General features: G+C 43.8%; 1 protein-coding gene across 1 annotated transcript; it reads right to left on the minus strand.

Moving 5' to 3' along the window:
- Positions 1 to 5,291: 5,291 nt before the first annotated feature.
- On the minus strand, positions 5,292 to 22,821 carry LOC123453000. The gene is made up of 2 exons (XM_045129759.1): positions 22,811 to 22,821; positions 5,292 to 6,626 (listed from the first exon to the last, which is right to left on the minus strand). Exons 1-2 carry the CDS (start codon positions 22,811 to 22,813, stop codon positions 5,292 to 5,294), a joined length of 1,338 nt encoding a protein of 445 aa, XP_044985694.1. The 5' UTR covers positions 22,814 to 22,821.
- Between the last annotated feature and the right edge of the window lie 660 nt (positions 22,822 to 23,481).

Below are 23,481 nucleotides of genomic sequence, written 5' to 3' on the forward strand. Positions count from 1 at the left end.
ACCCAAGCATATATATACCGGATCTGCTGCTCAGAGATGGCCCTTCCTGTAGATTGGTTCCATCCATTTTTCACCGTCCTGTAGATTGGTGCCAACCGTGCGGAATCACAAATCATCAAAATCAGGCGCGCCAATGCCTTCCTCGTGTGGCGGTCGACTGATTGGCCCTCTGGCTGCCAGTAGCATGACAATGTACTTATGGCTTCCAACGCCGAATACTTGTCAACCCTCAATTGATCTTGCCAAGCTTTACGGTGAGTTTTGGTACCCTTTCTTGATTTTCTCTCCTCTTCATTGAAACCTAATAAGCTTCGATAGGTGGGTTCGCAGCCTAAAAAGGTGGACTCTTTGAGGATACGCACGGAGCTCCCTTCGACGCCAAACTCGTACCACCTTCCGTTCCGACCCCGGAAGCCCGTAGGGTACACATTGTCATCCCGAATGGCAATGGTGGTTGTTTCGTCATCGTTGCCCAGTAGCTTGATGTGCATCAACCTGTTGGGCGGTCCATCCTTTTGCTTGGCGAGAACAGGACGGCCATGGACTTCGGCCTTGTCCGGGTGGTTTGCCAACTCTTCACGAAGCTTGCCAATGAATGCACCGTAGTTACCAGCAAGGCAATCGAAAGCCACATGCACAGGTCCAGTCTGCTCCCTGGAAATACTTGTTTTTGTCCTTGTACTTGCCATCCTAAATAAAATTAATACAATAGATTAGGAATTTACAAATGGGCCATCAGCGAGACGTATCTTAAACTTGTTAAGTTAAACAGCTTCATTGGCTGATTAATTACAAAATATTTTAGCAAGAGACTAAAATGCATTGTATGTTCTCAAACTCGACTGACAACGGCATGACGTATGGGGCTGGAGTGCTGATGCAGCCAAGGCTGATAATGCAGCACCGGTGATTTGTGATTGGGCTCGGATGCACGCGCACACATGCTCATTAATAATGCTATACATACATAGCTTTACAAAAAGCTTACAGACAGATTAATTTTAATTAGAGATTAAGAGGGATGATGGCCTCGTACCCTTGAAAATTAGTTGAAAAGACATAATCTTAATCAGCTTGTAACCTTGTGTAAGTCTTTATAAATTTAGCAAAGGCACACGCAAGCAGACACCCACGCACCCACTCGCCCACCAACAATGCTACATCTACGTAAGAGTGCTACGTGATTTAATGTAAGAGCTGAGATGGCAGTTTCTGTCTGGATGAAATTAGGAAGGCGGGTCCACTCCACTGAAATTAGGGGGGCCAGCGAGATTAGTTTTGTTAAGATTACATAAGGATTCATAAAGCTTTACGTAGATGTAGCATTTTTGCTCGCCCACACGTACCCACGCCCAAACAAACAAGTTCACGCTCATAAATAGTAAAGTCATTCAAGACTGACTAATCACTAATGCTAAGGCATAACGGTTGGTTGACCTATCTCGCGTTGCCATTGGAAATTTTTTTTGAAAAGGGGGAACGAAGCCCTCAACATTTGCATCGATTTATTATTCAATAAGTTCAAAACACATGTACTTTGTATTCATGTGCTTTGTCATTTGATGGCCATATAGTCTTCAGATATGTTAGCAGTAGCATGGCGATCCCATGAACATACGTGCTCACCCCGTACCTATCTAAACTGCTAGACTTACAAATAAATTCTTCCAAATCCAAAATATTATTCTTAATCTACTACTAATCTTCCATTGATTTTTAGGGGTGGGCCTCAACGTCCCCTTAATCCAATCAAACGTGGACAAGTCCGACTAGCCCGTAAGCATACGTAATTTTTTACGTGGATGTAGCAGCTGTCCATACCTACGCACGTCGCCCCGATGTCTTCCTCTCTCTCGCCCTGTGCGCCATTGCACTACACATGTAGTCATGTACTCCCTCCGTTCCTAAATATAAGTCTTTTAAGCGATTTCACTAAGGGTCTACATACGAAGCAAAATGATTGAATCTATACTCTAAAATATGTCTATATACATCCGTATATAGTCCACTAGTGAAATCTTTACAAAGACTTATATTTAGGAACGGAGGGAGTACTATATATTCATGTGTACTATGTGATGAGAGCACCTAAGGTGCATCTTCCTCTTGCACTATTGCTCTACATGGTATCAGTTACCAGGCACCTCTACTAGCCACTCTTTAGCTACCATTTACCGATCAGCCATTGCGGCACCTTCGCCCCCTGCCCCACCTCTGTCGCCCCTTCCCCACCCTTTCGACCCATGCGGCAGCACACTGAGCCCGATCGGTCCCATGCCTCACCTCACGCCCAATGCCTCTCCTCGCCCGCTATGATCCCGAGGCAAGCTACCATACTTGGTTAGCCACATTCATCCACATGCTCAGCTTCCACGACTCCTGCTCGAACCCATCCCTGTTAGTGCTGCACAACAATGACGTGACGGCCTACCTATCGATGCTACCATACTTGCCACGTAGTCCCAGCTCTCCTACACCGGCTGCAGAAGCAGATCTCGAAGGAATTCTCTATGAAGGACTTGGGCGCTATGCACTATTTTTTGGGCATTGCGGTCACCCGGAACGCCGACGGTTTCTTCTTGTCTCAGGGTGGCGACACCTAGGAGCTCCTTGACGGCGTCAACATGGTCGACTGGTCGACACCCACTCAAAGTTGTCTGGAACGGATGGTGCGCCTGCCACCGATGCGTCTGAGTACCACAGTCTCATTGGCGCTCTCCAATACCTGATGATGATGCACCCGGACATCGCCTAGGCTGGGCACCAGTGTTGCCTCGTCTTGCACAACCCACGCGTGGCTCACCTCATTTTGGTTAAGCGCATCTTGCGCTACATCCGCAGCACAACGGACCTCGGCCTCCATCTCCACCGCTCCTCCAAGATCCCTCCCTGCACACTTCCCCCGCTCTCTTCCTCCCTCCCCCCCTCTCTCTCTCTGTGTGCGCCATTGTGCTATACATGTACTATACCCTAAACCCAAGAATACTATATATTCATGTGAATTTGATCAGAGCACCTAAGGCGCATCTTTCCTCTCGCACTACTGTTGTACATGATAGAACCCCATCCTGTATGCCTTAAGCTTATATTTTGTCTTGTATAACTTGGTTATTTTCCCACATGAACTTTTAGTGTTAGTGTTTGGTTAAGAGCATCTCTAGCGCTTGCACTATCCTTCAACTTTGAGGGGTTAATCTTTTCCATATGTTTAATCATGCAGCTGCACGATTCGATCTTCTAGAGGGTATACACTACCCGAAAGCCAAGACACAGGTCGCTAAAAATATCAAAACCGTTTCATCCTAATATCTCTCACCCAATGGCTTCTCCAATGCTCCAGCCATCCCTGTACACTTCCCCTTTTTTGAGTCTTAACCGAAGGACAATGATCACCCACCTTCTCCCATGGTGCTGTCCCTACTTGTCCCGTTCCTCGGTGTCGACCGATGGTCCCAAAGCTCTACAACATCCCCATGGCACCACTGCTCCCCCGCTTGATCTCCTGAAGCATCGGCCACCCTAGCCGCGTCTCCGTTTGGCCAAGGCCGCGACACCCTCCACCGCAGCCTATCTCCACTACATTGACGCCCACTCCTTCATGGGCAAAACGAATACTAGGCAGTTGGCCACATCAACTTCCAAAGTTGCACATCTAACAGCTAGAGTAATTGAGGTGGGGGGCAGGAGGGAAAACTATACATCCACGGGTAGAGGGAAAGTTGCGCATCGACTGCAAGGCAGTTGGCCAAGACATCATATGAATTTGTCCATCGATTGGTACTCAACTGGCCAAGGCAGGTTCAAAAAACCGGACCGGACCGGTGGTCAGACCGGAAAAAACGAAACCGGCAGCCTCATCGGGTTTTTAAGCTAATAAGACCGTTCTGCAATCAGTTCACAGAAAACCTGCCGAACCAGCCGGTTTTCTGGGAAACCAGTAAAAACCGGGACATTAAACTGGGAAAATATTCTAATAAAAATTGGAAGGAGTAGGATTCAATCCTAGATCGTGTGAGCAATACGCGAGGCCTGCCCACGGTCCTATAACTAACTCGGCTATGCTACTTTGTTATCCACTACATGTAAATAATTTTATATATTAACACATATATTACTAAATATTTATTATGTTTTTGCTTAAAAACCCGACTATCGCCGGTGGTCCGACGGGTAAAAACCTGAACCGGCAACCTTTCTGGTTCGGTTTATGTTTCGGCTTTTTAAACTATGGCTGAAAATGCAATTCTGGTCTTAATCATGTTTCGGTATTGATGATAGATACTTCTAGGGGACTAAAACATATGCGAAGTAAATCTACAGGTTTTATTCCCTGTGGATACATTATTAGATTCCCCCAAATGTCAATGATTCAAGACATGTACGACAACGATGAGAAGGGTAGCCTTTCTCATTTGTTTTAAAGTTATAGGGATCCCATAATATAAAGAGTGGATCAAAGGGTTCCAAGGAATGCCGAGATTTGATTTTACTTAATATATGGCTGCATGCATCACTCGATGCAGAGGCCGGGGCTCAGCCTCCATTTCTAAAAAAAAAGGGTTTCAAGGAAATTTCCCAAGTCAATATTATCATAACATGCCCATATTCCCATAATTACAATCCCAAAAGCCTCAACAAGTCTCAAATATCAATATAGGCAAATCATACACATCATATGACCGGACGCTGTTTTCAGCTGGACACTCCAGGTAATTCTGTCAGCATTACAAAAGCCAATAAACTAAGCCGGCCAGTCAGCTGCATTGTTCATGGCTACTATGTGACGGATTCCAAGGAGGAGAGTGAGAGGACCGAGCGGAGAATCAAAATTTCCGACACTTAATGTTTGTGGAGCAAAATAGGCTAAAGCGGTAATTTTGGAGGAATCAAAAGCTATATATGTTTAGTGATTAATGGTATAGGGGGTGGACTAGGCAGGGATTATTTTCATATACGGATTTCTTAGGGAATTAAAGTATTACTCCCTCCGTCCGAAAATACTTGTCCCAGAAATGGATGTATCTAGACTTATTTTAGTTATAGATACATCCATTTTATTCATTTTTAAGACAAGTATTTCTGGACGGAGGGAGTATATAGGAATGGGTAGAGATGCACCAAATATGCATAGAGCAGGTGTATACTCATTATACTTTGTATCCATTAGATACCACACTTCAAATTCATAAAAAACACATTTCATCGAAAAAAGTACCTTTTATCTTCATCGAGGAAGTAGTGTTCATCTGGCTTTTCTTCCTGCAGAATCTCCTTTGATTCCTGCTCCAGATCTACGGTTCTTCCTCTGGAATTCTCTGGATTGCTTGGTTGATTTCGGTGCTGTTTCCCGTGTGGCCGAATGGGTGCCCGCGCGCAGACCATACAAGTAATATGAACAGAGAAATGATAGTCCCTACTGCAGCCATGGCTTTGTGTTCGAAGGAAGATATTGCCTCGTACACAATGCTTGGATCAGTTACGATCATATAGGCACCCAACATGGCTCCTACATTATTATAAATTGTTGAGGAAACTTTGAGCAGCGGGATTAGTTTCGTCGACTCCGATGAGCTTCCAGGCCAACCTTGCAGCAACCAAACATGGTACTGTGAAAATGCTGATGAACAGATAGAAATCCAAAACGACCATATGATCCAGGTTCCTCGCGTGTTACTGCCATTTGTATTCCAGGAGAAGAGGCATGCCAGAATGGCCAAAACTGAGCTCACAATGAGGACTTGTGATTTGACTGACGTGAAGCTGGCGATGCTCACTGACTCGCCAAAACAAATGGTGAAGCATAGAATCACTGGAATAAGCTCTGGTAAGCAAACATAGATCATGTCACCCCCTAGGCATTCCGCTGCCAGTGTGTGAGCTGCTATAAACAGCAACACAGCACAGGTCTTGTGCAGCACCGGCAGAACCTGTACTGTTATTTCACGAGAATTAACACTAGCAAGCGATGAGGAGAGCATCACTCCAAGGGCACCTAGCGCTGAACATAAGAACAGAAGAATATCAGATAGACCGGGAGTAGAGCCTTGCTGTCCCTTGTATTGAGTCCATGTCACCGATGATAGCTGCAAAAGGTAACTGACAAATTCAAAGAGCTCCAACTTGTCACTAGTATTTTTCTTCTGCACAGAGAGGATGTCTTCTTCATTATTATCCTGCTTCTCAGTTGTCAATGGGTTCACTCCATGATCCTTTGGTCTGCTGCTGACCTGAACAGTTCCACTTTTCATCTGTTCCAGACCAAGTGTACCAATGAAGACAAGGATCATAGCAGGGATCATAATGACTATGACATTCTCTATGTTGATCATAAGTAAGGCGGCATAATCATCCAACACCATGGCGCCAGTCCAGACGTAGGCCTCAAGACCTATACCTCCTGTCCCGTTTCGGGAAACAAAATATCTCCTAATAATGAATTGCGGCAGCACACAAACCAACACGAGCACACTTGACTCCGCAAGACAAATCAGAATTGCAGTTCCCTCCAATTCAACTCTTCCTGTATACCACCGCAGGATTGCTAGCGAACCAAATAAGATGCCAAATATTACGTTCAAAATCTGGTGGCCCTCGTACAATAATTTCACACGGTCTGATGCCATGACCTGGTCATAATTAAGAACCAAATAGAATTTGTTTAGTCAACATTATAGTTTGCAAGTTTTGCACAGGTGTTGAGATGGTCCATGTGAAATATTGATAATCAGTTGATCATAAATCTGCAATGATTCCGTGTGTATATACGGAACAATTGATAAATGACCTGAATAAAGAAATAGATAATCTGCAGGCAGCAACATGAGCACTGAATTGACCACTTACACAGTTACACTAGAGCACTTCAAGTGTCCCCCTTATTCCTTTCCCACACTATTTCGCCATTACTTCCTCCCAACTACTCCCTCCCTAAACTAATATATGCGGTCTTAGATTAGTTTACAGAGGGAGTTAGACACGGTGTATTAGACCATCTGTATTGTTTACTCACTCAAAAAAAAACATTTGAGGAATTAAAACATTCCTCAAACTTATCATTTAGTTGTTGCCCATATAAGATGTGAAAGCTGACATAATCTCGTTCGGCCACGAGAGCATTGTGATGACGCTCTGATAGGCTTATAGGTATTGTGATGACGCTTATCGGTGGATGGGCGCTGCTTTGATATGACAGTACTGCCACGAGAGCATGACATAAGTGGTTCTCAAGGTTTTGGCGGCGCTCCTTCCCCTCGCCGCCGCCAGAGGACGCCGCCGGGCGAAGCCCAGCTGTTGTTGGCGGCGGCGGGGCTGCTTCTCCCTCCTCCCATGGTGGCTACGGTGTGGGACGTGGCGCGCGGGCGAGGAGCGCAACGATGTCGCAGGGCGTTGCGGCCGTGACTCAGACCGCCGGCCTTGGGTGCGGCGGTGCGTGGGTGCGGTGGCGGCTGCATCGTGGAGGTGGTCGGGCGGGGCGGCACATCCTCGGATCTGGCGCCTGGAGCCCCGGGCTGTCACCATGTGCGTCCTTCTCTTGCTGTTGTTGATCGGCGTGGCTGGGATTTCCTACGCGACCGACAATGGTGTCGGGGTTCCGCTCCCGTGGCTCTTTCATCAGAGTTGGACAAGATGCGGACGGCGGCCGGTCCTTGGGTTCTTCTTGCTTGAAGATGATGTTCTGCCGGTTGTCGGCCCTCATGGATCTGGCCATTGACGAGGTCCGAAATAATCTGCCGGAGATCTTCATTGGGTGCATGACGCCTGTAGATTGCTGGATCAGATTAGATTCTGTCGTGAGTGCCCAATTTTAGCCCGAGTGGCTTTACGAGGGTCTGACGCGGAGCTTCAACATCTGTTGAAATTATGGAACATGTCGGTACTTTGATTTCCATGGTGATAACAATGACGAAGAACGTCATGGCGGCTCAGGTATGAGGCGACGGTCCTAGTGTTCCTCTTGTGCCAAGACGCAGATCTGCCTGTTACACGGAATTTCTGATCTGGTTGGAGTGGCGGGTTCCGGAAGGCTCCGGCGGCAAACTTCCATGGACGTGTTAGGCCTGGAGATTGCTGGATCGGGTGGAATTTGGTCATGCCCATTGGTTCTCCATTAAGGAGGGAGCGGTGCGAAGCTCTGCTGTCTAGTTCCATCAGGAGATATCTTACTCTATGGTAAAGTCAGAGGCGGAGAATGTCATGAAAGCCAAGATTGGAGGACTAGTACTGGTGATTATAGCCTACATCGCTGAGGAATTTGCTTGAAGTTTCGGCATTCGTAGCAGTGGTATGTAAGTGGGGGTGACATCACAAGTGAAGTTCAAGGTCCTACCTTTTAGGATGAAAATCCAAGGTTTGCCTTAATTAGTTGTTCCTGGCAATGGTCTTATTGAAGACATTGCTTTGAGAGCGGGCATTATCTCCAATGTGAAAACCCAAGATTTACAATCGGGCAACGACGATGCTTGTGCACTGTTTCCTTCTTGGAGGCGTCATTTTTGGAGTACTTGAACATTAGGTGTTGTTGTCTTGGTGGTGGTTGTGCTGCTCTTGCAAGTACTAAAACTCTGTAGCAGGATTTTTTTTTTAGTTTCTTCTTCGCTTTTTGGCTGCGTGCATCCGTCATGCCATTAGGGCATTGCGTTGTTGCAAAGGCTGGGTGTAATTGGTATCTCCTCGATATTAATATATAATCTTTATCGAAAATCAAGGTTTTGGTTACCGCTCAAAATGTTGAGATTTCAAGTATGTTATCGAGTATTTCGGTACCACTCAGTAAAAGGGTGTCTCGAGCAAAAAAAATCAAAGTTTTTCAATTTAAACACTGCCCGCACAGTTAACTAAGGCGGAAACTTTTAGATTGTTAGAATTTAATTAATTAGTTTAATTAAATGGAATCTCTGCCCGTGGAACCATCGCATCCGAATACAACGGACGCGTCGTTTTGTTCGTGGCTGTTTTAACCATCGCGTCTGTGCGATGCGCCTCTTCAGGAGGTATATATATGTACATCATCACTGTCAATAATCATCGGTCATTACTGTTCATCACACTGTTTCTTTACATGTTATCACGCACTCCTCTCCAGCGAGAGCACTAGGCCACATAACTCGTCGGAGAAGAAAGCAAACCGGATATGGCTGACATATCTAAAAAAGAATTTGCTGAACTTGTCGTCGATGGTTCTAACTATTTGACATGGGCAATGGATGTCAAAATCAATTTGACGGCCAAGGGACTCAATTCCGCTATAACCACACCTGCCCAAGGGACTTCGTCCATAACAGACATAACTAGGTATTCAGCATTGCACTTCATTCGACATCATCTTCACCCTGACCTAAAGACAGAGTATCTGATGGAGGAGAACCCTCTGACACTTTGGAACTCCTTAAAAGAGAGGTATGATCAACAAAGGGCGGTGATGTTGCATGAAGCGCAACGGGAATGGGCGCTAGTCCGATTCCAAGACTTTAAGTCTGTAGCTGCATACAATTATGTTGTTCATAAGATCAACTCCAAGTTAAGATTCTGCGATAGTGCAGTTTCTGATGCTGATCTTATTGAAAAGACACTTTCTACTTTCCATCCTTCAATGAGGATACTTGCTGAACAATACCGTCAGCAAAAGTATAAGAAGTATTCTGAGTTGATTTACTCGCCGCTTCAGGCAGAGAAGCACAATGAGCTTCTTGAGAAGAACAATTTGGCTCATCCAACAGGAACGATGCCTCTGCCTGAATCACACTTCAACTCTAAGAATACTCAAAAGTTCAATGGTTCCAACAAGAACTGTAGGACATTCAATGGAAAGTGGAAGCGTAATGAGAAGCAGAATAAGAATGGAGTCCAAAAGGGCAAAGGTTCTTTCAAGAAAAATGAAAGGACTAGCAACACTGGTTGTTTTAGGTGCGGTTGTAAAGGACATATTGCAAAGAAGTGTGACACTTCGAACCATTTGGTGGAATTGTACCAACAGTCACTTGGAAAGGGCAAGAAGGCTCAGGGGAACCAGTATGAAGCACACTTCACTAGAAATGAAGATGGTACCCCTACGGTTGATGGTTCTCGAGATGATTATCTGAACATGGACAACCAAAAGCAGAATCAGCAAGTGGAAGATCCAATACTAGATGTCGATGACATGCTAGTGGAATTTGGTTCTAGTGACATATTTGGAGATCAGATTTAGTCTCATTTGTCTAAGTATTGTAACAATGTTATTAGACATATTATATGTGTTGTAAAATAAGTTATGTCTTTAGACATAATGTGTTAGCTATGTCGTGTGACATAGGGCTTGTAATAAGTACAAAACATATATACGTTTGTAATGTATGTATTGATTCTATATGAGTTTGATTATATACGGAACTTTGTTCTTTTACTCTATAGAACTTCAAGGAATAATACAATGGAGGAGGAAATGTGTTTAGTGGATAGTGGATCTACTAACACGATACTTAGGGAGATGAAGTATTTCCAGACACTCAAGAAGAGTAATGGAAGTGTCATGACAATTGCTGGTCGAGACACGGTAATTGTTGGTTCTGGACAAGCTACAATTACACTCCCTATGGGTACTAAATTGATAATCCAGGAAGCTCTACTGTATCCAGATTCTACTCGTACCTTGCTGAGTTTTAAGGATATTCGCAAAAATGGTTTTCATGTGGAAACTAATGAAGAGAGTGGGGCTGAATGCCTACTCATAACTCAGCAAAAGGGATTTCGAAAGGAAATCCTTGAGAATATGCCTTCTCTATCTTCTGGGTTGTATTATACATACATTAAACCAGAGACGCATCTGGCGTACAAAATAGTTTTTCAGAATCTTGATAAGTTCAAGATTTGGCATGGTCGCCTAGGTCATCCTGCTATTGGGATGATGAGAAAAATTATTGATGGTTCTGTTGGACACAACATAACGGATAGAAAGTTCCCAAAATCATCTGATTTTGTATGCACTGCATGTGCAACTGGGAAATTAATCACAAGGACATCTTATGTGAAATTAAAGAATGAGCCACTTGATTTCCTTAAACGTATTCAAGGAGATATTTGTGGTCCAATACAACCGTTATGTGGACCATTCAGATATTTCATGGTCCTAATTGATGCATCAACAAGATGGTCAAATGTGTGTCTACTGTCAACAAGGAACCATGCTTTTGCAAAGCTAATTGCTCAGATAATTAAATGGAGAGCAAATCATCCTGAGCATAGGATAAAAACCATTAGAATGGATAATGCTGCAGAATTCAGTTTTCGAGCATTTAATGATTACTGCCTATCTTTGGGCATTTCTATGGAGCACTCAGTACCTTATGTACATACCCAGAATGGTCTTGCGGAATCACTTATCAAGAGGATCAAGTTGATAGCAAGACCGCTCCTGCAAAATAGTAATCTTCCAGCTTCATGTTGGCGTCATGCAGTTTTACATGCTGCAGAATTGATACAAATTCGACCAACTGCATATCATACGGTCTCCCCATTGCAGTTAGTACGTGGAAACCAGCCAAGTATTTCCCATCTGCGACAATTCGGTTGCGCGGTATATGTACCGATCTCACCACCACAGCGTACATCAATGGGCCCTCATAGAAGAATGGGGATCTATGTGGGGTACAATTCTCCGTCAATCATTAAGTACCTGGAACCCCTAACAGGGGATTTGTTTACGGCCCGGTACGCTGATTGCATTTTTGATGAGGACAATTTCCCGGCATTAGGGGGAGAGAATAACTACAAAGAATGCCGAGAAATAGATTGGAATGTGAAAGGCATCCAGTCCTTAGATCCAAGTACGAATGAGTCTGAACTGGAGGTTCAGAAGGTTATAAATTTGCAAAATATTACAAATAAACTGCCAGATGCATTTACTGATTATAAAGGTGTCACAAAATCAAATGTTTCCGCTATGAATGTGCCAGAGAGAATAGATGTGACCCATAGATCTACTCAGCCACCTAAGAGGGGGAGGAATCCGGACACAAAGGACAAGGCTTTGCGGAAGCGTCCAAGGGGAATGAGGAATCCTCAAAAGGTAAATGCAAATCAACAAAATGTTGATATTCAACCTAGGGTTGAAGTACACCTGAAGGATGTTGGACATCCAGAACCCATCACGAGTGTGCACACAAATTTTGGTGTTGGGGGATCGGAAGACCTTGATCCAATTGTTGAGGGAAATCACGAAAGATCAAAAGGTATTGCTGAAATATCCATTAACTATATTGATTCAGGAGAATCATACAATAGAAAGACTACAATTGTCGACATTTATTTCGCCTCTAGAATTGCAAAAGACCTTGATTTGGATTGCGAACCTAAGTCCATGGCAGAGTGCATGAAGCACTCAGACTGGTCCAAATGGAAGGCAGCAATTGAGGATGAATTGCGCTCGCTCATAAAAAGAGGGGTATTTACTGCAGTAATACCTACTCCTTAGCATGTGTTCCCTGTGGGAGCAAAATGGGTTTTCGTTCGTAAGAGGAATGAGAACAATGAGGTGGTGAGATACAAGGCGAGGCTTGTAGCACAGGGATTCACGCTGAGACCCGGCATCGATTATGATGAAACATATTCTCCTGTTATGAGTGGAACAACGTTCCGATATTTAATATCACTGGCAGTGAAAATGAATTTGTCTATCCAACTAATGGATGTTATGACTGCATATCTATATGGCTCACTGGATTCAGATATTTATATGAAAGTTCCTGAAGGAATGAAGCTTCCGAATCCAAAGGCTAACCGCAACATGTATTGCGTAAAGCTTCAGAAGTCATTGTATGGCTTGAAGCAGTCGGGAAGAATGTGGTATAACCGACTGAGTATATTTCTTCTTCAGAAGGGTTACTCAAACAACAATGATTGCCCATGTGTGTCTATTAAGAAATCTAAGAATGAATTTTGCATTATTTCTGTGTATGTGGATGATCTGAATATCATTGGGACTACACAAGAAATACATGAGGCAAGTAATCATCTTAAGACGGAGTTTGAGATGAAATATCTCGGTAAGACTAAATTTTGTTTGGGCTTACAACTTGAACATCTTCCTTCGAGAATACTAGTTCGTCAGTATGCTTATATCCAAAAGATTCTTGAGAAATTTAATATGGATAAAGCATATCCAGCAAAAACACCAATGGTTGTTAGATCTCTTGATAGAGATAAAGACCCATTTAGACCTAAGGGTGATGATGAAGAGGTATTAGGACCTGAGTTTCCTTACCTCAGTGCTATTGGGGCACTAATGTATCTAGCAAACTGCACCAGGCCTGATATATCATTTGCAGTAAATTTATTAGCTAGATTCAGTGCATCACCAACAAAGAGGCATTGGGTTGGTGTGAAGAACGTTTTCAGATATCTTCAAGGCACCAAAGATCTTGGTTTGTTCTATCGAAAAAATCAAGATAAAACTATGGTGGGATATTGTGATGCTGGATACCTATCGGATCCCCATAATGCCAGATCACAGACTGGTTTTGTCTTCTTGAGTGGAGGTATGGCCTTCTCTTGGAAGTCGACAAAACATACTCTGGTGGCTACGTCCACGAATCATTTTGAAATTATTGCTTTGTTTGAAGCATCACGTGAATGTGCATGGCTTCGCAGAATGATAAACTTTATCGAAAGTGCAAGTGGGATTGGATCATTAGAATCACCCACCATTATCTATGAAGATAATGCTGCATGCATTACACAAATGCAAACATGTTATATAAAGAGTAATATTACAAAGCATATTTCTCCCAAGTTATTTTATCCCCATGAGTTACAGGAAACTGGGGAGATAAATATTTTGCAAACGAAGTCATGTGATAATCTTGCTGATTTGTTTACAAAGTCATTACCAAGTTCTTTATTTGAGAAGTACATCAATGGGATTGGTATGAAACGACTTCGTGACTTGCAAAGTTCAGGGGGAGTGTATCCTTGAATGATAATTTGTTTGTGATCCTCGGATCTTTGATATTGCACTCTTTTCCTTTATAAGTTTTTCTTGGATGGTTTCTTATGGAAGGTTTTTAATGAGGCAATAGTAATGCAGGCATTGTGATATGTCAGTTTCTTCTTATTTTCCCACTGGGTTTTTGGAAGGAGTTCTTGATAGCATATTGTATATATCTTCTCATATTTTTCCTACAGGGTTTTTGGAGGAGACTAATCAAGTTGATTATGATGATGATGATGATGATGTTACAAGAATAATTGAAGCAGAGATTAGGGGGGTGTTAGAATTTAATTAATTAGTTTAATTAAATGGAATCTCTGCCCGTGAACCATCGCATCCGAATACAACGGACGCGTCGTTTTGATCGTGGCTGTTGTAACCATCGCGTCTGTGCGATGCGCCTCTTCAGGAGGTATATATATGTACATCATCACTGTCAATAATCATCGGTCATTACTGTTCATCACACTGTTTCTTTACATAGATGACAAGGAAGCAATGATACTCTCCTGGCTATTGCGTCTGTACTAAGCACACAACCCTTTACGATCTCTTATATTTCTTTACATAGGGAGTAGATTGTTAAAAATAAAACAGCACATGCAGGGATCTAACTCTCCAGCTCGACACTGGCATGAATGATCAGTCGGAGACTAGCGAATTGCTGATTGAAATGCCATAAAAAATCTATAAAACTAGCTGAAATAAATTTGAATTCAAAATTCTTTTAAAAAATTAAATGGTAAACGCTCAATATTTTCTGGTAACCGTGGTAACTGCGTTTCATGCCCACCCTCGGTATTATTTTTGGAGTTTGATAACCAAACCTTGGTGGTGGTGGTGTGCCTGACCATTCATATGTTCTAAAGCACCGCAACCACCACCATGGAGTGGAGCCGGTATTGGCGCGGGGAGACTCGGAGCCAAGCACAAGAAACTGTCTTCAATAAGAGATACACAAGGGGCATCTAGGGATGAAAAGCACCCATACGTCCAGACGAGCCTAAAAAGAGTGTCATCAATGTCGCCTACATTAATCTCAAATGGTACAAGGCATCCCAAGAGGTACAAAACACTATGGACTGCGGCGGTCAGAAGCATTGGGGGTTAGGGTCACCTGCTCTAGATCAGACTGAAACTGCACAAGCACAATATGAGATTGTGCTGCATGTGATCATGTAGGTCATGGATGACGACGATGACACATGCATTAGGGCAAAGCCCGGTATTCAAGAGAGCAAGGTAGTGGACGTGGAGCATTGCCCCACTATCCCAGAGATCATGCCCGATGGTCGCGCAAACTACGTCACTTGTAGTGGACACAAAGCAGGTCCGAAAGTTGGAGGAATTTTAACATGGTACCTCTTACCTCTTTTTTTTTGAACATCTCAAGACCCCTTTATTAGCTAATAGTAATCAAAACAATATCACTTGAAAGCAAAGGAATGATGGCCTCAAGCGGCTCACCAAACCAAGATTTTTTTGGGGGGAGGGGGGATTTTCAAAGTCTTGCTAGTTCATCTGCAACAACATTAGCTTCTCTGTGGCATTGTTCATACCGCACATGGGAGAAATCTCTCGCCATAGGATAGCAGTCATCAGTTACCTCCGTCATGCATCGTAGAGATTAGATCAATATTATGTGAATTTACTATCAGCTTGTTGCAATCCATGGACGTGGCCAAGTTCAGACCAAACCGAAGGGCAAGAGCTTCGGCCATGAACACATCCATGCAAACACCAAAAATAACAAAATTGCCGCTAGGAAATTGCCAGCAGTATCACGTGGAACAGCTTCGACCGTAGCTTGGAGTAAATCCGGATCAAATGAGGCATCAACATTTAATTTGGTATATCCCGGTGGAGGTCTTTTCCATGGGTTCCTTTTCTCCTTCGTTGACTCGGCCGCCACAGAAATAAAATTCTCAGCAAGGACACGAACTAAAAGAGCAATCTCCCACCACAGACACCAGCAGGTGATTACTATGATCAAGTTACCATTCCTCTGACCAAAGGACTATAGTTTCGTCTGCCGGAAGAGATAGGAGATGTTCTAAGACCGCTTCTCCCGCTCGATCGACTGTACATCCTCTTTGAATGATGCTATCCAAACCCAACATCCTCCATACTTCTTTTGCCTTGTTGCATTGGAACAACATATGCTTCACACTTTAACATGTTGGTCATTTTGTGATCATTTTCAGATGCCTATCCGCAAGACAGACACGACAGCGGAGAGTGCCATGTAGCGTTCTCCATAGGAATATCCTCACCTTAGCAGGGCAGGGTAGTTTCCACATAAATTCCCAAACTGGGTTAGGTGCAACAGCGCTCGGGGAGTTTCTCCTTGCGGATTTCACTTCATAGTAGCCCCGCCACATCTCTAGATAGGCTGACTTGACAGAGAAGATGCCATATTTCGAGGGATGCCAAGCAAAAAAATTAGGCATCTCAAAATATGGTAATGGAATATTTAGTATTCGATGAACATCAACCGTCCAAAAAGTTTGTTCTGCCAACATTGCCACCCAATGGCCGGTTGCAGGGTCAATCAAGTCCGAAACCTTGGATAGCAGATTGTTACCTCTTGGGGTGATCGGAAGTCTAGAGGGTGATTGAGGAATCCAAGCATCGGACCAAATGTTTACTTTGTGTCCATCTCCAATTCGCAATATGTGCCCGAGTTTTAAAGTTTTGACCCCTTCGTTAATACTTTCCCAAATGTATGATGATTTCTTCTTCAAAAGTGCATTCAACAAATCTCCATCACAATAATACTTGGCTCGAATTATTGTAGCACATAGGGAATCAGGGTCATCCAATAAACTCCATGCTTGTTTTGCCAAGAAAGCCAGATTAGAGCAATGGATGTCACGGAACCCCCTTCCACCTTCTTTCTTTGGAACACACATTTCCCACCACGCGAACCAGTGCATTATCCTATGATTGGCATCATCGCTCCACAAAAGCTGCGCCATCGCGTGTGTTATTCCCTTACAATTTTTTAGGGGTTTTGAAGACTTACATTGCATAAGATGGTATTGCTTGCGCCACTGGTTTGAGAAGTACCTATTTTCCGCCCAGTGATAAGGCCGTCTATTTCCATCGGATAAGCCTCTGAATAATTTTGTCAAACAGGTAACTAAAACTTTCACTCTTATCCAGCCCAACAGTGATCGGGAGCCCAAAGTATCTATCGTTTAAGCTTTCTATCATAATCTCCCGAGTGGTGCAGATATGCACCCTGGTCTCAACAGGTGTACTCGGGCTAAGGAAAATACTTGATTTTTCTACACTCACTTTTTGTCCAAAGCCAATCAATATGTATAAAGAATCCCTTTCAAAGTTTATGCATTCTGATTGTTTGCTTTAATCAAGATGAGTGAATCATCTACAAATAAGAAGTTAGTCACAGATGGTGCATCTCTGCACACTTTAACACCTTCCCGAGCTCCTGTATGTTGCATCTATGCAGACTTTAACACCTTCCAGAGCTCCTATATGTTCAACATGTGATTGTAGGGCAGTCAAGCCCTCAATACACAGAAGAAAAATATAAGGGGAGAGGGGATCGCCCTGTATCAGTCCCCTAGATGGCTTGAAACTTTCCGTATCCTCAGAATTGAAACGCACCATGCACTACACACACTTAACACATTGCATAACTAGCTCAACCCAGCTTGCCTTAAAGCCAAGTTTTAGCAAAATAGCTTCCAAAAATACCCATTTCACATGGTCATATGCCTTGTGCATATCAAGTTTCAGTGCACACCATCCTTCCTTCCCTTTCTTCCCGTTCTTTGTTGCATGGAGACTCTCATACACAATTAGAACATTATCAGTTATAAGTCTTCCATGAACAAAAGTTCTTTCGGTGGGAGGAATAAATTTTGGAAGCAAAGGCTTAAGGCATGCAGCAATCATCTTAGACATAACCTTGTAAACTACACTGCAAAGACTAATTAGGTGAAACTGTGTTACCTTCTCTGGATTATTATTCTTAGGAATCATGATAATGACCGTATCTTTCCAACCAAGGGGAATTGTGCATGTATTAAAGGCACGGAGAACTTCCTTAACTAAATCATCACCAAGCATCGGCCAAAACCTTTTATAAAATATGCAGTGAAGACCATCCGGGCTTGGGGCCTTGAAATCTCCAATATCAAACAAGCCTTTTCTCACTTCTTCTGCCGAAAAATGTGTTGTAAGCACCTTGTTCATTTCGTTAGTAACACGCCTCTGCACCCTCGAGATAAAAGCAGGATCTGGATCAAACCCTTCAGAGTCAAAAAGTTTCACAAAATATTCCATGATAATGTTATTTAATCGATTTGTTCCTTGGCTCCGCACGCTATTATTATCCATTAGCTTCTTGATCTGATTACTCTTCTTTCTGGCAGAAGCGGCCTTATGGAAGAAGGATGTGTTTATGTCGCCGCGGAGGAGCCAATTTGTTCTCCCTCTTTGGATCCAATACATATTCTTTTGGTCCAAGAGGTTCTCTATCAATACTCGTACCTCCTTTAGTCGCGCCTGACTCTCAGAATTTTGGGTGTCCCATTTCAGCTTCTCCAACTCATGGTTCAGTTTATTGATTCGTTCCTTTGGTCCTTTCAATGTATCTCGATCCCATGCATGGAGATAATACTGGACAACTCGAGTTCTGTCTACCTGGAAGGGGCCGACACACCTTAGATTTGCCCGTTCCCATGCCGATTTAACTATTACATCTATTGTGCTTTCCTTTAGCCACCTAGCTTCAAATTTCCTTCCTCCACTTAGTTTCCTTACTTGTTGACCATCATAGTATTATGTGCCTAGCAACAAAGGTCTATGTCCGAGTATACATGTGCCTCATGTATTAATGCAACAAGGTGGAACTTTGAAGTTCATGCTTCATTACAGACAGCCGTGTCAAATCTTTCACGTATCTCTCCTCGCCGCCAAGTGAATATATCTCGAGTGATGTCCATATCACCCAGTTAACATTCCAGAAGACAGTTTCTGAATGCCTGCATCATCTGGTTTGGTCTAGGGTTGCCCAACTACTTGTCTGATCCTATAAGGATTTGGTTAAAATCACCTATGACCATCCATGGCTCATATGTGGTTCCTTTTGGACCAGATAATTATTTCCCCGACAAATGTTTCCTATCCCAAGATGGTTCCCCACAAAAACAAGTGAAACACCAACTAATTTCATCATTAAACATGAGTACAACATCTATGTAGTTCTCAGCCAGAAAATTCACTACCACTCCATAGGCATTATTATAGAAAAGAATTAGTCCTCCTAAACGACCATCACTAGCTACAATATAAGCCAGATCAAAGTCCAACCTCACTCGAAGATCGTCCGCCTTGTCTTTATATAAGTGTGATTCCGAAAGAAAAATAACATCCGCCACAAGATGCCCTTGGAGTTCCAAGAGCTCGCAAACCGTCGTGGCTGCCACCATTCCATGGCAGTTCCACGATAGGAGTTTCATTGGTCACGACGGTCCTCCGCTAAGGAGGCCTCTGATACTAGGATTTATTTATTTGGGACTGTTGTTCCATCGATAGCAAGCAACTTCTCCTATTTGCATTCTTTTGTGGAGTGCCAGTAGGGTCCGAGACCGTACTGTCTACGTAAAACGCCCCTCACACAGATTAACTTCCACGAAAACCGCCCCTGAGCTGTCTGTCTCATGACTGGCTTTCCTGACAAACGGGACAAGTGCATTGTTTACCATTATACTGCCACTAGTTTGATCCGCTGCACTTGTAGTTGCTGCATTAGTGCCAGTTGAAATATGTTTCCCAAGGATATTCTCATCACCATACATCATCCTCAAATCCTGACTCGAGGTTGTGCCATGTATTTTCTCCTTATCAACAACAGTTTCTTCCCCTTCCTCGCCGCCTGTTCGGAAGGTAGAATTAACTAACCAGTTTAAGTATTCATATTCCCATCATTGGTGTAGCTAGCACCTGTCGCGAACCCGGGTTCATTGCACCCTCGGCCAAGACCAAGACCACGACCACGACCTCGTCCACGACTGGAAGGATCTTCATCCATACCACCACGACCGCCAGAATTATGGCCTCCCCGGCCACCTCCTTGCCCTCTCCTCGATGTCATAATGGACGGACCCCATTCAACCTTTTCCACGTCATGCTCCCATAAACACATTCTTCATGCCAATCTCCCATAGACCGCATGCAATGCAGAAGGTTGGAAGCTTTTCAAATTTGACCAGGTATTTCTTAGTTTCTACCGCTTTAGTGATGCCAACAACACGGGTAAGTTTCTTGTTCACATCGAGTTTGACTTGAACTAGAATAAATTCTCCAGCATACCCACTTGGTAGGGTTACCTGTACCTCCTCTACCTGGACAATCCTTTTTGCCAAATTCTCAATGGAAGAATTGCTTTTTAAAACCCCATCACAGAGCCTATGAATTTGGCACCAAGTTTTTAACCTGTCCAGTTTGACTTTCTATGGTTTAGAGAATCCATCGTACTTTGCCAGGATTAGTGCCAGACCACGAAAATCCCATGGGCCCTAATGCGTTGCTTTGTTCCAGTGTCCAAGGCAATTGAATTGTATGGTGAATAGGTTCGCGTAGATCCTCCTCCAGACCACTATTCATGCTTAATTCCAAGCAACCTTCATGTCTACAATCAGTGTTCTTTGACTAAAGGATTTCCGCGTCAAAAGGACCCCGATCACCTGCCACTTTGGCTTGATTTCCTCCACGTCTAATTCCTCTTCCCACACGAGATCATCTTCCTCATCCTCCTGCAGGTTCATCTTCTCAATGAGACGACCAATCTCCTCGATCTGCTGGTTCCATAGACCGTTCCCCGTCTGGGAAGCCGCTGCCATGCTTATCAATCCGAAGGAAAACCCTAAAACCCCAGACCTCCAACGACCCTCGCGACAGGAGCGGGCGCTCGGAGAATCAAGGTCACGGCGATGCCGCCAGAGGACAAGGGAAACCCTAGTCGCCTAGGACTAAAGGCTCACTTCAACAAGTATCCTTGATCTAACTCCCGTTGGGTTAGAGGGTCCCTCTTACTTCTTCTTTTCACATGGAATGTAAGAAGGTAATACTTACTCAGATCCACTGCTTAATAAAATCAACGTTCCCGATCTATTATATAAGCCTGCCTATCATATGAAAACAGGAGGTAAGAGGGGACATGTTAAATTTTTCCCAAAACTTGAGAAGCAACGCCAAGAGGCTCTTTGAAATCGTTGTACCAATCATGCATGCCCATCCATGCATCTATCTTGCATATCTCTATCAAGGCAAATTTGCATTCTGCGCCTGAGATGATCGAATTGTTGGCCCCAAAGAACACATGGCAGTGTCGCATCCATCGCCTGCGGGAGCTGAAGAAAACCATGGTGTACGTGGGGAGGGAGGCATGGATATGTAACATCTCTGCTTGATATGAATATAGACTGTTCATATCAGCAAGGTGCACCTTGTTTTTCGGTAGCCAATTTGAAAGGAATCTAAAAGTTAAGCATGCCACATCGAGAACCTCCAGCTAAAAAACAAACAAGGAGCTCCGCAAGCAGCTCATTCCACCGCCAACAAAAGACACGCACTAAGGCTAGGGAAAAAATGGCACAAAAAAAAAAGCTCGCTGGGGACATCATTCACACAAAAGATGGGTATTAGATAACCAAGTTCAAGTGGTGACAATGGTGTGTTTGCGGCGTAGCCAGTAAACAAACACACAACCGAGACGTCCACCCGGTGTGTGCAGCACCGATATATTGGCACTGAGGTCAAAGCGAAGAGTGCTGCCGAGGCAACCTCATGATGTCCAGGAAAGAGTCGTCCTGGCCACCATGAACACAACCCTGTCAAAAAGGCGACTACAAAGTAGAAGCATGCCGAGGGGCATCAATGGCACGATAGAAGGGCGTCAGATAGCCGAGATCGTGTGCCCACACCGGTGTGCTGCCGGAGAAGCTGAAAGACAACGCGCCGCCTATTCTCAAGAGCCTAATACCGATGTATCACGGCAAACGTCAAAGCGTAGCGTGCTGTCGAGGCCAACCCAGGAGATCCACAAGCTCCACCCAAGCCCACGAGTGAACCCAATCTGCTCTGGGTGGACAAAAAATGGAAATGCTGTAGGTGTGACATCATCACTCTGGACAGTACCTTGGTGCAGCAGTTTTAACCAAGATGGGCTGGAACTTTGTTGAGCAAGCGTGTGTGCGTGTGTGTGTGGTCGATGCCTGTCAGATCAGTTTCTTCTTTGATGAAATTCTTGGTGAGGGCCAGCAGGTCAGGAGCGACAAGCTCTGAGGCATGTTTGAGGAACCCTTCCCGTTGACAGGACCAGGCACACTTCCCGTTGCATTCCAAACAAGGTAGACCTGAGTTCGGTGATGGAGAACAGCAGAACCGAAGTGCAACTTGGAAGTTATCAAGATGCATGCTCTCTCGTACTAATTGAATAAGGAAAATTCCTATAAAGATTCAATCCTATACTCGGTGATGGAGAACGACACACCCTCTCCTATTAATTAAATGGCCAACATAGGGAAAATTCATGTAGAATTCAGTCCTATACTAACTGAACAACCAATTTAAGAAAAAATCCTAAGGATTCTAATCCGTCAAAAGTCTAATGAAATCCTTTGCAATTTCTCTACGTACTCTACAGGTGAAAGACACAAGATTTAGTGTTGTTTAGCCAACTGAGCCCATCATAATCGACTCCCTGAGCTGAAATCGGGAGCTGCAAAATAAAACAAATCGATTTAAACATAACATAGGAGTAAAATTGCTGTGAGAATCGTTCAAAAAGAAGAGCTTAGTTGCAGTGTTTACCATGCTGGAGTCTTCCTCCATTTCGAAAAAAATGCCCACCTTCCTTAACTTTCCGAAATCAGAGACTGTATCTGGAACGCTCTCTTTTTTAGATTGAACTGGGATGGGCTCTTGCTCATGCTCTTTCGGTTGCAGCTAGGTGAATCTGATGAGCATGCATCTGTTTCTTCTGGATAGGGAAACCTTGTGTGAAATGGAGGACGGACATAAGATTAATCAGCATAATCAACAAACCGGGATAATAACAATCTAAAAGATACAGGTGGTGAGATTTCAACCTCAGAGAGAGAGACAGAGACAGAGAGAGAGAGGGGGGGGGGGGGGGGGGGGGAGGGTCGGGGCGAGGAGAAGTGTGGTTGTTTCATCAACTTGAAGTTTATTTGCTCTTTATCACCTACCAGGAGATGAATATTTTATTATTTGTTCCATGCCTCCAACAATGCGTCATCCTGTTGCTCTCAAGGCATGTACAATGATGGCATATGGATACAGATGCCCCATGATGAAACGTAGTTTAAGGCATCTATGTTAAAAAAAAAATTCTCTAATGCAAGCTACCATCAAGGCGCCTCATCAAAAAATAAAAAATAAAGACTCTAATACATATGCATCTCTACATTTCACTTCAACTTTTTCAGTTTTTTACACCGGACCACACCTTTTCTTTTCAA

The sequence above is a fragment of the Hordeum vulgare genome, chromosome 1H (genome assembly GCF_904849725.1).
Source record: "Hordeum vulgare subsp. vulgare chromosome 1H, MorexV3_pseudomolecules_assembly, whole genome shotgun sequence".
Classification (NCBI taxonomy): domain Eukaryota; kingdom Viridiplantae; phylum Streptophyta; class Magnoliopsida; order Poales; family Poaceae; genus Hordeum; species Hordeum vulgare.